The sequence below is a fragment of the Anarrhichthys ocellatus genome, unplaced genomic scaffold, assembly GCF_004355925.1.
Source record: "Anarrhichthys ocellatus isolate YVR2014 unplaced genomic scaffold, GSC_Weel_1.0 scaffold4, whole genome shotgun sequence".
Classification (NCBI taxonomy): Eukaryota; Metazoa; Chordata; class Actinopteri; order Perciformes; family Anarhichadidae; genus Anarrhichthys; species Anarrhichthys ocellatus.
Window position 1 is genome coordinate 11767000 of NW_022280034.1, and position 13955 is coordinate 11780954.

At 43.3% G+C, this 13955-nt stretch overlaps 1 protein-coding gene across 1 annotated transcript in view; it reads left to right on the top strand.

Annotated features, from left to right (window-relative positions):
* cyth3a (cytohesin 3a) overlaps nucleotides 1-13955 on the top strand; it is a 35545-nt gene that overhangs the window by 10705 nt on the left and 10885 nt on the right. The window contains exons 2-12 of the mRNA XM_031843079.1: nucleotides 534-616; nucleotides 1028-1092; nucleotides 1674-1740; nucleotides 1860-1978; nucleotides 3862-3942; nucleotides 4061-4173; nucleotides 6106-6254; nucleotides 6398-6509; nucleotides 10472-10548; nucleotides 11917-11988; nucleotides 12126-12280. Of these exons, the coding sequence (XP_031698939.1) occupies nucleotides 534-616; nucleotides 1028-1092; nucleotides 1674-1740; nucleotides 1860-1978; nucleotides 3862-3942; nucleotides 4061-4173; nucleotides 6106-6254; nucleotides 6398-6509; nucleotides 10472-10548; nucleotides 11917-11988; nucleotides 12126-12280 (1093 nt within the window). The remainder of the gene's footprint in view (nucleotides 1-533; nucleotides 617-1027; nucleotides 1093-1673; nucleotides 1741-1859; nucleotides 1979-3861; nucleotides 3943-4060; nucleotides 4174-6105; nucleotides 6255-6397; nucleotides 6510-10471; nucleotides 10549-11916; nucleotides 11989-12125; nucleotides 12281-13955) is intronic.

A 13955-nucleotide genomic window follows, 5' to 3' on the forward strand; every position in this document is an offset into this window, starting at 1 on the left:
GAAAAAAATAGAGAGAGAGGAGTGGGATAAAAAAAAATAAAAATGAGGAACAAGATTGAGACGGAAAGACAAAGTGATGAAGGGGGAAGAGGGGGAAGGAAACGTTTGAACAGAAAGCGAGTTATCCTCCCGAAACCCTCACGGCCGGGGAATCAAGGTCGCAGGCCGTGTTAAATTAGCAAATTCACTTTTAATGACAGAAAACGTAATCTGGATTGGTTTTATTAATAGAATTCCCCCCTGAGCCAAGTGGAGGCGGGGTGGGGGGGGGGGGGGCAAACACTTTCAAGTGGAATAATTAAGGGCCTTCTCTCTTTCTCTGGTTAATTAAGATCAACATGCAGGCTCGTGATTTGTGCTGCTCCGTCACTCAACCGCATGAGGAGGATGTATTCTGTTTGATTTTCCATACTAGTCACTAGATTTGATTCACTTTTGTTTTCTGTAGTGAGCCGAGTGGGGTGCCGTGGTGCGAGCTGTGTACATATGAGGGTTAAAGTCTGCTGTGTTTTCTCTCCATCACATGTTTTCAGTTCCTGAGGATCTGTCTCTGGAGGAGAGGGATGAGCTTTCAAACATCCGACGCAGGAAGAGAGAGCTGCTCGACGATATTGAGGTGTGTGTGTTTGCACACATGAGTGTAATATACAATATGTTCAGGATACATTTGAGCTTCGTCTCAGCAGCTGAGGCCTCTGTTTGTTAGCAGTGCATTGGAGCTAGGTTGATCGTTTTGTTGTTCCTGGTAATTGTCATGTACTGTATTGATAGCAGATCATTTTAATGTGGAACTGGAAACCAAAATAGGAGCACAGTACTTGTTCGTCAGTTATTTCTGACCTGTTAATTATTTTGTGCCTATCTACTGCAGGTCTATTTGCATGCTGTACATAATGCAAATAGACCTACAGTACATCCACTGCTTACTGTGCAGTACGTCCTCTGCCTTTGCATGCCTTAAAACCTTTTTTTTTCCAGTTTCAATTTAAAGAAAGAAACCAACCGTCTCACTCTCTTTTTCTCTCAGAGGTTGAAGTTTGAGATAGCAGAGGTCATGACGGAGATCGAGCAGCTGACGTGTGTGGGAGAAAGGTAAGTAACTGAAGTTGCAGTTTGTGCATGTTTGACGTTTACATCTCGTATGTATCAGTAACAGAGTAGTTATCAAGTATGTTCAGACACTTGGTGGCTTGACAACACAGTGTGTGTAAATGTTTAAAGTCTAAAAGGCTGTTTTGGATTTGCATGTAGGCTCATGAGACGTCAAAGGCAGTTGGATTACACGGGTGTAGGCTGACTGAGACGTAGCTGGGAAGGACGTCATTTTATATCATAGAAATATTAGGTTGCCATAGCTACCTGGTGTTTTTTATAGATCAAATATTGACTTATTGACTAGAAAGTGTCAAAACAAACAGCTGCATGAAACAAATAATGAGAGTCAATGTACAGCATACCGTATGTGCCAGGTGTCTCTGTGCATGTTTCTCCAGCTTATGTGCACACACGTATGATGGGAACAGATGTGGCAGGAAATAAAAATCACTGTTGGGACTTTAAATAAAGTATATTGCTGTGTTTTGACATTCAGGTACTTGACAATCTGTTATTCTCAGTGTTGTTTTGGGTTAATACGTGCCAGTAACACTAATTAAATGCGTCTGTGTTAATAGTAAATCATCCCAGAGAAACAAGCAGATCGCCATGGGCAGGAAGAAGTTCAACATGGATCCAAAGAAGGTACCATGTAACAGGCTCTACGCTGTCTGAAGAGCGATCCATTCTCAGCCCTGACACTTTCCTTCATCTGTACTCAATTGAGACGATCAACCGTCCTGTTTTCTCATTTTCGCCTTCAGGGAATCCAGTTCCTGTTGGAGAACGACCTCCTCCAGCACACCCCTGAAGACATCTCCCAGTTCCTCTACAAAGGCGAGGGCCTCAACAAGACCGTCATCGGGGATTACTTGGGCGAGCGGTGAGACAGAGCATCCATCAGGCTGCAGGAGAAAGTCCTTACATGAGATTTATGCTCCCCCTGTGATTAGAGAAAGACATTATGGACTGGATTGATAGAGAGCACGATTGACCCCCTCCAACATGAATCTTTTGATTCAGTGTGGGTGTCTTGTCATTGTCCACCTATGTGGACTTATAACTGGTAATAAAAGGGCCATCCAGCTCCTCAGATCTCAGGCCAGACTGCTGGATGATGAAGAAGAAAGGAAGTCCTGCAGCCAGGGAGATATATGGTGTTATCTGAGGGTGAGATTAGATAGTAGAACATACTGAATGAGGCGTACAGGGCCAAAATACACTAAATAAGAAGACAGGAAGAAGCTGCAAGAGGGCATATATATATATACAGTATATATAGAGAGAGAGAGAGAGGAAGTATAGCAAAATGAAACAGGAAAAGGTACATTTTTAAGAGGATCCTGGATAAATGCAGCACTGTCTGAACTCTTTCTATGCAGGGAATCACATCGACTACAGTCTGTATTATCTTACCTCAGTACAGGTGCTGATTGTTCAGCGGTAGACAGTAGCAGAAGCAATGAAACACACACACACTCTCACACACACATTGTGAATGAAGCTGAAAGTTGGGGACGGGGGATGTGTGTGGGGGGGGGGGGGGGGGGGGGGGGGGGGGGGGGGGGGGACTCTGGGGACTCTTCTTGTTGGCAATAGACTTTAGTCATGGAGAATCATCAAAGAGGCCACCTACCCGGTGGAAATCACACTAAACACAGGCTGAGGGTTTGCGCTCAGTAATTATCACTAATTGAGCTTATGCAGGGAGCAGGAACCTATCATTACATGCTGAGTGGAGAGGGAGATGAAGAGAGGGGAAAACAGGAGGGAAGCACACATGAAAAGGAGGAAAAATAGCTAGAAGGAGAATAGATGGTGGGAGATGGATGTGGGTGATTGACTCCTAAATTACGCAACCAGACCTTTTTATTGTTCCTGTATAATTCAGCTTTGTTTGTTGCATACAATACACTCATTGCGATCACACCGAGACACATATTGTATATATGCAATTTCATTTTTTTACAAACAGCAGGCCACATTCCCAGTTCTTTGTAATAAATGTACCTATATCAATACACTATATATAGCCCTCGTAGGACAGGATTCATTTCATTTGGCCAGTATAGGGTACAAGAAGACGAAAGCCCCAAAGTCATCCACCAAATAATTACAGTTATTGCGAAACAAGTTGGATGTTTGTTTCATGTCAGCCAACGCTTTCTGTTCTTTTCTCAGCCTTTCCACAATGTCTTTCTAAAAAATACACCCAGAATTGCTAAGTCAGGAAATTCCCGGCTACTTTTGAACAATACACATCACAAAGCCCATACAGGATCAGGATCATGGCCCCTGATGTACAACAAACATGATCTGAGAAGCTGTGACCGCAGCCTGAGAGCAGCTGTTGACTTTTCCTACTAAAGTCCCACCAATGGCCAAACAAATCTCTGACCAAAAGAGCCTGTGTGGGTTTGGTTTAAATTAAGCTGTTTTTCATCAGTCAAACGCACCATTTCCCCCCCTCCGGGTGGAGGAATACTCAGCATCAGCCAGCTGTTTAAATTGCTTCCAGACCGCACGCTCAGCGCCCAGTATGAATAAGTGCACATACAGTATATGACAGGAATGCTAAGAAACAGGAATTCAGGTTGAGAAATGCTTTCATGGAGGAAATGTGTTTTTCCCCCAGCATGTCTTCTGGGTTCACATGGTGCAGAGATCTTACATCTTCTCTGGATGGTCTTCCTGCTAAAGGAATTGCTTAGAGATAGGATGATATTGGAAATCTGATTTTCTCATCTGTATTTCTTTTCCCACCAGGGATGACTTCAACCTCAAGGTGCTGCATACTTTTGTGGAGCTGCACGAGTTTGCAGACCTCAATCTCGTCCAAGCACTACGGTCAGCAGAATGATTGACCCAAAAATATTGAGCAGAAAAAAAGTCAGCTATGTCATGCGCACCCTGACTCCCCTGTGGCATCTCAAATGAAATCCCCTCCTCTCCCTCTCAATTGTAGCCAGTTCCTGTGGAGTTTCCGTTTGCCAGGTGAAGCCCAGAAGATCGACCGTATGATGGAGTCGTTTGCCTCGCGCTACTGCCAGTGCAACCCCGGAGTCTTCCAGTCGACAGGTCAGACACAAAGCAGGCGACTGCAGTGTAAACTAGTGGTGCACAAACCTTTTTTTTTTTGTCAGACTTGACTTGACTCACAACCATGTCATGTTCCAAATGTCTTAATTTGAATTGATTTGGATGTTAATATAGTTATATAAGTAAAAACTGTTACAATATTTGTATTCATGCAATCTAACAATTTATGTTTTGGTCAGGTTGCTCAAGTTTCATTTTACTAGATGTTTAAGCAATTTATCCATTACTTTAAGAAAATCATTTATTATAAGTTACATTGCCATTAATCTGGCTATCTATACTGGTCATTTAATGCATTACTTTTAGCTAACTGTTTAGACTTCTCTGGTTTCTTAGTTTGTAATCATTCTTAATTGCCACAGTGTTGATGTTACAGCTGATTTCTTCTTTTTTTTAAGCAAATCGTAGTTTCAGATTAGTTTTAATGAATTGAGCTAAACTTTCCACGTACCCCTTGGAAACATCAAAATTACCCCCTGGGATACATAAGAGCAAAGTGGGAAATCCAATATGTTGGACAAAGGCAATGCACTGATAAGCAATTTAGCGTAATGTACTGCCCGAGGGTTTAGGATGCATCGAGTGATGGCCTGTATTGTTTAATGCATTTCAATCATTAAGCCATAAGAGTTTCTGTAACTAAAGCTCAATGGGGGATTAAGCAGATTACAGTCACTACAGATCACGCTTCGCTGCAGAAGATGAGTTCAGAGTAAACAACCAGCAACAAACAAGGGACATCCATTATTTAGGAAGACTGAATCAGGCTGAGTGATACATGGTCTTGTGATAAACAACGCCTACAACTACAACAGTCAGTAAATAATTAAAGAGGTTTTAGAGCAACGTATTGTGTACGAGATGGTTGAGGGTGCATGCGGTCCCATGGAGGTAATACTAAATTCAAATGCTACTAAATAAAATGGAATAATATAGGGTGGTTAAGCCACCCGGAAGGCTTTTTAGAGATATGGGGTTTTCTACAGACGGCGACAATGTGACAATCTCTGCACACACATGCATGCGTGTGTGTGTGTGTGTGAGACAGTTGTGGGTTCAGGGCAGAACAGCAGCTTAGCTCCATGTATGAAGCAGCAACCAAACACTGAACTCATAAAACCATAAAATAAACCAGCGATCTTTGATCACCAATGGCATGAGCAATCCATCGCTCTCTCTCTGTGTTTCATCATGCACATCGAGTGTTTCAATACACTGACATTCCTCTCACAGTTAGCAGCTGCTCTCGCCCCGTATTACACACTGTGTGCAAAGCTCCTCTTTTTTTTTTTTTTTTTACAGAGAATTTTGTTAGTGGGCAGACAATAGGCCTCGCAGCACAGCCAGGACCAAAGTGTGTCAGTGAGAGGAGGCAGACAGACAGGAATGAATGATTCATTTAAAGGCAGCCACTGGCCCGTGTGTGTCTGAACATTAACTCACAGTAGAGAGACTAACGCCCTGCCTACCCCCTACTTTTGATCCCACTTCCACCTCTCTCTCTCTCTCAAATACAAATGCAGTACAGAAAAAGAATAGTCCACTCCGTCTATTCTCTGAGTCTTTGTCTATTCCTACCAGTCACTAAGAAAATTCCTTTTAAATGAATAACAACTAAAAGTAAATCTACATTTAGAGGAATTAGGATTCACTTTCCAATCCCCTTAAGTATCTATAATATAACAATATGTGTAAGAAGAAACGGAAATGAGGAAAAAATATCACCATATGCTGATGACATCCTGTTATATGTACTGGAACCTGTAAATGTAACACCACACTAAAGACAATTTGGTTGACTGTGTAATTAAACACAGTAAATAATTGGGAAAATAAAAACTCATAGAATCAGGATATTAATGATCTGTTATGTATTTTTGATCTATCTGATTCCCTTTTTGTTGCTCTCAGATACCTGCTACGTGCTGTCATTTGCTATCATCATGCTGAACACCAGCCTCCATAACCCCAACGTCAGAGACAAGCCCCCCGTGGAACGCTTCATCTCCATGAACAGAGGCATCAACGAAGGAGGGGATCTGCCAGAGGAGCTTCTCAGGGTGAGGATTTGTCTGTAATGTGTTTTGTTTGTCCGTGCAATGACTGGTCTGTGCGACCGCTTAGTCACGACTGCTCCTCACAAGTGAGGCATTCCCCTTACTGTTCACCTTTTTGATGAATGCTTTCCCTCACCTCTCTGCAGAACCTTTACGACAGCATCAAAAACGAGCCCTTCAAAATCCCAGAAGATGATGGGAATGACCTGACGCACACGTTCTTCAACCCCGACAGAGAAGGCTGGCTCTTAAAGCTCGGTATGTGCATTTAGAGTAAAGAAAAAGTAACCTTGATTGTGTTGATTTTATCATTTGTAAGCATACCCTTAACATCTGATTTGCTGAGAAATACCCTGGTGATGAGTGTCGTTTGTTTGTGTGTAACCTGTTTATGATGGGCTTTCAGGCGGCCATGTTGGAGGTTGACAGCTCTTGGGCAACAATGGCGGAAAATAGCATTTGTAATATTATGTTGAATTATTTCACTACAAGGGAACTGCCCAGATTTGCTCAAATTTGCGAGCTCAGTGAACTTTGATACACAAGTTTGCATCGTTACGCCAATTGTAAACTGTCTTGATAGCGCTGACTTTTGAGGGAATGGACAAAACTTGATAGTCCAAAATGGAGAAATATATCAATAGTGGTGTCAGACCCTCCAAGTACAGCCTCACTAAGCCACTAGCATGGCTGTAGACTTTTAGCTTGTTTTTAGCTGTGAGCCCTTTGCGCTAACACTGGGAGACGAAAGAAAGTTTTGCCCAGAAACTGCCCACCTTCATGATGGTGCTTGATAAGATTGCTAGGAGATCTGTGAAGGAACCGCAAAGTGTCTTTTCTTCCCTCGTCCTTCATCTCGTGACCTCTCCTCTTCGCTTCGTCTCGTATTGTCCCTCCTCTCCTTCCTCTCCTCTCACTTAAAGCATGCTCCTTTTTCTGATTACTGGCATTGTGATTTTTGTGCTTGTTGTGTCTTTCAAAATCCTTCTGTTTTTTGTTCCACACTCCTTTTTCTCTAACCTTTCACACTTTCACCTTTTGTTCTGTTCTCTCATTCTGTTCTGTGATGGCTGTCCCTTCTTAACTATCTGTATAAGGAGGTAGGTAACACTCCTTCCTCCATCCTCATCGGTTCATCACAGAGCGCCCTCACACTGGCGTTGGCTGCCATTATCTCCTTAGCACACCGGGCCCCTGAACATGCTAGCCGCCTCATTTAATTGCCTTATTGTATCAGAGCTGTTATTGGGCTAATAAGAACAGCATTGTGAGGTGATGGGTTATCTCATTCAAAGCCACGGCGAGTTGGAGGTCAGTGATCTCTCTAATTCTGCATGAGGATTGGCTGCATCCCTCTCGTGGCTCTGGATGACGCAGAGGGCTCGTCTCAGATGGTGTGCATGAGAAAACGTTTATCCCAAGAATTCTCAGCATAAAAGATAACTGTCAACCTCATATAACCACAGCACACAGTCTCTTTATTATCCTGCCTCTTTTCACCAACATGTGCCAAGGTTATGTAGTCATAAGCAAATCATTAGTAGTCAGGCAAGTTGGAAACCAATTCATATTAATTCAAGTTATTTAAACTCCTTATTTGGATTCAAAAATGGCTTTATTTACTGTATTCACTGTAGTTGCGGTGCATGCAGTTTGACAATTACACTGGAGAATTCTGGGTGCTTTCACCTTCATGTTCAATTCCATATTGGACAAGACAACTGATTGCACTCGTCTAAAGGAATAGTGCCAGCTTTTGTGAAATGTGCTTTATCGCATTTTTGCTGAGAGTTGGAAGATAAGATTGATACCACTGTCGTGTCTGTGCGTTCCCCTGTTTCCAATCTCTGTGATATGCTAAGCTAACCGAGCTGCTGGCCGTAATGTTATAGCTTCACATTTCATTTACAGGCGTGGGACCTCCCGACAAGAAAGTGAAAATGCAAATTACCCCTTAAAACATTAGCAAGTCAAACCAAAGAACTAAATCAAACTGCTGCGTGCTTTGACTTTTAACTCTCACTTGCATTGCTCCGACAAAAATGACGTCTGCCTCCCCGTAGATTCCCTGAAGCAAAAACAGCCAGAGCTCAGCTGAACAGGTCGCCTCACGCTCTGTACCATTAGAGACGGCCCTACGCGTCACACAGCTCCTGTGTAGCTTATCTGCCAGAACGCACACGCTCGGCTTTAGTGAATGAATGGGCTGCTTGAGTCTGCGACGTGGGAATGTGTAGCTACCGCTGTGTGGCTGGTCATGCAGTGAAATAAAGGAGACCCTTGCCTATTGTCATTCTTCTCCCTCTGTTCCTGTCCCACAGGCCTCAGCACCCCACGCCACTGCTGCAGACCCCCCCCCCCTTCTCATTTGCTCTCTATCCCATCAGCTGCACTTGTCACATCATTTTAGGTCCAGGTTTCCCCCATTAGTGAATTCCACGCTAATTTTAGTTCCATCAGCAGAGTCCATGCTTTATAAGAGACTTTTTTTTTTTTTTGAACGAAGCACTCGGGTGGCCTGTCGGGCTGTTCAATATGATATATTGCTGCACTGCTATGAGGCTGTGAAGCTCCTTGAGCTCTCATTACACTTCATTATTATCCAGGACTGAGCCTGCTGCTATGCGTGAATCCATCATCATCACGTATGAACAGCATGTCTTCAAATAAAGTTATTTAAACATACTGTATATTTAAAAAAAAAAAAAGACCTCGTATCTACTGAAGGGTCACAAAACAGCTCTGTTGGTCATGTGAGAAAACGGTCAAAGCTCAGAATAAAGAGACAAGGACGGATGCAAACACCTTTTCCTGTCCTCCACACTCATTTGAACTGAAGTGAATGGACCAGGGAGATGTGATGTCAAAGCATTATATCTGGACTTGTCCCTGACTGGCTTCTCTCAGCAAAGTGTTCAGCATGAAAACAGACAAACACGCCATCTAATCGACATTTAGATGAGATAAATGACCGGTATTGTGCCTGTTCTGCATGCAAGGACTTCAGATGCATCCAAACATAGAAGCTGTTGACCAAATTACACTAGTGGGAAATATTTTTAATCCTGTTCAACAATTCAAATTATGAAATTGAGAGATGCAAGACTTTTAACTCCCTGACACTTGTGCACATATACTCCCTCCCCGGAGCGTCCATAAACAAACCAGTGAGTGATAGATCAGCATTAGAGACATGAAAACATGGGAGGTCCTGCAGCGGAAATCCACGATGAATGTCAGGTTTTCAGGATGAAGTTCAACAACTGGCTAAATGGGATAAATAGCTCTCCAGACCGCCATATTGTCAGTGGCAAAATAAAATATTTCGTATGAACCCAACAATAGTAGACCGTATTTTAAATCCTCATTACATTTGAATGAGTTAAATGCAGCGAGTGCATCTGAAAGTAAACATTTCTCATAAATAATACACGACAGATTTTTGATTTCACTCTAGCTGGCAGTATATAGTGAAATCTGGGTCAAGCCAACATTACATATTGATTACATCAGTAACGGCTGCTTTGTGCTCATCCTGTTAAGTCAGCAAACATGTTATTATGGGGCACAATCTGCAGACTGCACATTGACATCAGACACATTGTGGTTTTTTTGGATTACATAGGTAAATTGCATCACTGATGATGTAATTAACAGAAAATCCAATAATCCCAATAATCTTCTTTCATCTGATGCGGGAGGCAGATGGAGAGAATGTGTCTCTTATAAGGAGACATCCTTATTTTATTGCTACATTTAGATGTTTAATTGTATCATAAAAAAATAAAGTGTTTCACTTCTTGTATTTCCCAAATTCAAATGCTCTCTGCAACGATCATTACAGTTTTCTGCCTCAGTTTTTTAATATTTAAAGTCGGCTTTTCTCAAGTCAAGCTCATAAAATCTGTCACTCTCATTGGTCAGACAAGTTGAGTGCACTCCTGCTTTAGTTGTCACGTGTATGTGGTGTGTACCTGTCTGGGGCTTCTCCTGGAAGGTAACGCTGTGTTGAACGAGCCCTGCTGAGCCCTCGGGCATCCGTCTCTTGAGACTGGGAGGGGGTGCTGGAGGCCTCTGATTGAGCCTAATAATGCAGAGAGCTGATGATCAGAACCAGATGTGGCACGTGGAGCTAAGGTCTCCTGCAGGTTAACCTCTACATGCACAAACACTGTCGCCTCTTAAGTTTGAACTCAAACATTACATTTTCTTCTCCGCAGGCGGCAGGGTGAAGACGTGGAAGAGACGGTGGTTCATTCTGACCGACAACTGCCTCTATTACTTTGAATACACGACAGTAAGTAGGCAGATTGACGTTTTCCTATGTGTCAGAACGGACTCAATCTGGGTTCTTCTGTTGTTTACCAGAATGCATATTACACAAGCATTCATCTCAAGAAAGCAAAAATATCAACATATTAATTTCTCAATAAATATAGTTTTTTCATTTTAAAAATATGAAATCAAATATCAGTAGTTTAGCTAACTGTGTGAAACAGCTAATGTGTAAATTAATATAATATAGTCGGGTTAAGTTAAATTAGATAAACTGTAAGTAAAATGAAAACATAAAGAATAAAGGCTACACATGTAATCTCTCTCACACACACACACACACACACACACACACACACACACACACACACACACACACACACAGTTAAAGACGGAGGTCTTTTCCTTCCAGCTCTGCACTTTAACAAATGCAGCCCCTTTGACCTAAATTAACCTCACTCCAGCAATTGACATGAAGCATCATAGGAAACATCTGCAAAGTCTACGGTGCACATCTGGCACCGCTAAGCCGCAAGCCAAGTGCCTCCCCCAACCCGCTGCCTTGTGAACCCACGCTTCACCCCATTTCTAAGAACACCCCCTTCCCCAAACACACACATGCACCAATCCCTCCACACACACACACACACACACACACACACACACACTGCAGTGGGGGTACACACACTCAAAAAAAAGGCACACACACAGCCAGCTGTGAGCAGCCGTCCCAGGGCATTTCCCCCTGATGTGCCCCCTCATTAGTAGGAAGATGACAGGCAGGACACGAGGCTGTTCCTCAAGGCCCCCCCCCCCTCACATCTGGCCCCGCAGACACAAAAGCAGTCGCTGGAGGATGGAAGATGGAGGATGTAGGGAGCATAGGATTATGTTTCCCTCGGGCGCTGTCCCCTCCGTGACCAGGATGAATAAAAACTTCAAGTGTGCTTTTATCACCACCTTGATTTTTACTTTGATGGCGGCAGGCTCATCATGTAGAGATAACGGTTCAAATACTTCGGTGGAAACCAAAGGTGCTCCATGTAACGTAGAAGAATGTTACTCCATCACCTTTGTGATATTAGTAGTTTTGCTCCTTGCTGGGGAAATAGTCTTCTTGTATATCTGTAACACATTTAATGTAATTTAAAAACACACTAGCAACAGTGATACAGTGGTGGGACCAAGAGGCCTGATGTTTTTAACTATGGTTTCAGTCTGATTTGACAATGATCTATTCTACGGACACAATGAAGCAGAAGTCACTCCGTTTCTTCAAAGACTCGAGTGTGTGATTTCATTTGGGCAGGATCTTTTCTTCATTATGTGTCGTTGCGCCCTGAGTGTGTTGACGCTGAGTGTGTGAGTGTGTGTGTGTGTGTGTTTCCAGGATAAAGAGCCTCGTGGGATTATTCCTCTGGAGAACCTCAGCATCAGAGAGGTGGACGAGCCCCGGAAACCTGTAAGAACTCTTTTCTAGACACTGTCTTGTCCCTCCTGAATCTGTCTCTCTTTTAAATTGAAATTCTATTTTCTCACGGATCGTATATATTTTTCTCACCATGTATAATATCAACTGGTTGCCTCCTGTTTCCCCAGAACTGCTTCGAGCTCTTCAACCCCGGCCACAAAGGTCAGGTGATCAAGGCCTGCAAGACGGAGGCGGACGGGCGAGTTGTTGAGGGCAACCACGTAGTGTACAGGATATCAGCCCCCACGCCGGAGGAGAAGGAGGAGTGGATCAAATCCATCAAGTAAGAGACGCTGTGTTAGTGTGGATCCATTTACACTGAGAGGGCACTTAGCCAACGCCGGGCTGCTCCCATGTGAGACTCTCATGTCTGACCTTGACTGTGAGAAACCAACACACACACACACTAACACTAACACAGAGCTGTGAGCTTAATCAGAAATGTGCAGACCAGCAGAAATACACACACACATACACGCTGGTGACTGAATGTGACTTTGTTTCTCACACTTCTACACAGTTAACACTCAGAGGTGATTTCTGCTCTGCTGGATAAACTTGCTTCCCTTTGATTGGAGCTCAGCAGGCACAGAGACACACACACACACCTACTCAGACACTTTGCCTTGCTGCTCTCTTACAGGTGTTTTGGCAGCCCTTACACCTGATTCGTCATGTAGAAACGCTGCCTCGTTAACCTGTAAGAAGAGTGGAGGTGCAGCATTAAATTGGGGCCGATGGGTAATTGATCAGCTCGCTGGTTATCGTCCACTCAGCTTCAGCTACTCTGGAAAATATGATCAATACCACAGCAGAAATCATATTACACAACGCTTCCATGCTCTAATTACATTGAAAAATACACTTAGCATTGACATATGTTGATCCATTAAATGAAAGTGATGGGTTTTTTTGGCTAACTTACTGGAAATCTTGTTCCGAGTGAGGCTGCTTAACGCACAGTCGAAGTGATTGGAAAGAGGAGAGAGGTGGTCCTTTTTCTGTTTGGGAGATTTAGTCAACTGACCCTCAGATTACACACACTGTCTGTTTCACACGTCTGTAGCACGTCCCAGCAGACCCTTCAGTGGTGAACCGGCAGTGTTTTAGTCCAGTTGCGCTGGAACATCATAATGCGAAGCCTCTTCCGGCCATTGTTGGAAGAATGAATTATCAGAGATTGGACTCAGAAGGACAGAGCTGTGCTGCCTCAAACACCTTCTCACTTGACTCAGCTGCTGGGGCGGCAGACTGTCCTGTGGTCAGCAGATTCTCACACACACACACACACACACACACACACACACACACACACAGTGTAGCCACGCTGTCCCACCTGACTCATCTGTGAGGCTGGAAACTGCTCTTGTGGTGTGAGGTTCTATGCACACACACACACACTTATAAGACTGTGCCAGCTCAGCATTACTACTGTTCTGCTGCTGGGAAGGCTGAGGGTTACTCAGCGTTGTTCTCATCATCAGTGTGTGTCACTTTAGGGCTTTTTATGAGGCTTATACTTTCCTACAGGGAGCGTGGAAGACTGTGGAGCCATTTAAGTCACTTTGCCCGATTAAAAAATGACAAAGCAACTAGCTGGTGAACAAAGTGGAACATGTTTCAGTTGAAGAGCAAGACACTTTCCCTCAGGAGTTGGTGGGGACCAAAGCAGAGCAAAAAAGGAGAGTGAAGATCAGAGTGACTTACAGAAACACGACTTCAAACGAATGACAATGTTGCTTCATGTCTGCTGGGTGTGCAAATAGGCAACTGTTTGTAATCAAGAATAATTGGACTTTCCTACGTACATTCTGATAGACTGCTTTAAATTGACTAGTTGACAACATCTATGTGGTGTAACTGGGTGCATCTTGTTGCTCAGTGTGTTGGGTTTTTTTCTGTGGGAAGCCTAAACAATGAGATAGATGGATAGATAGATATAGATATATATATATATA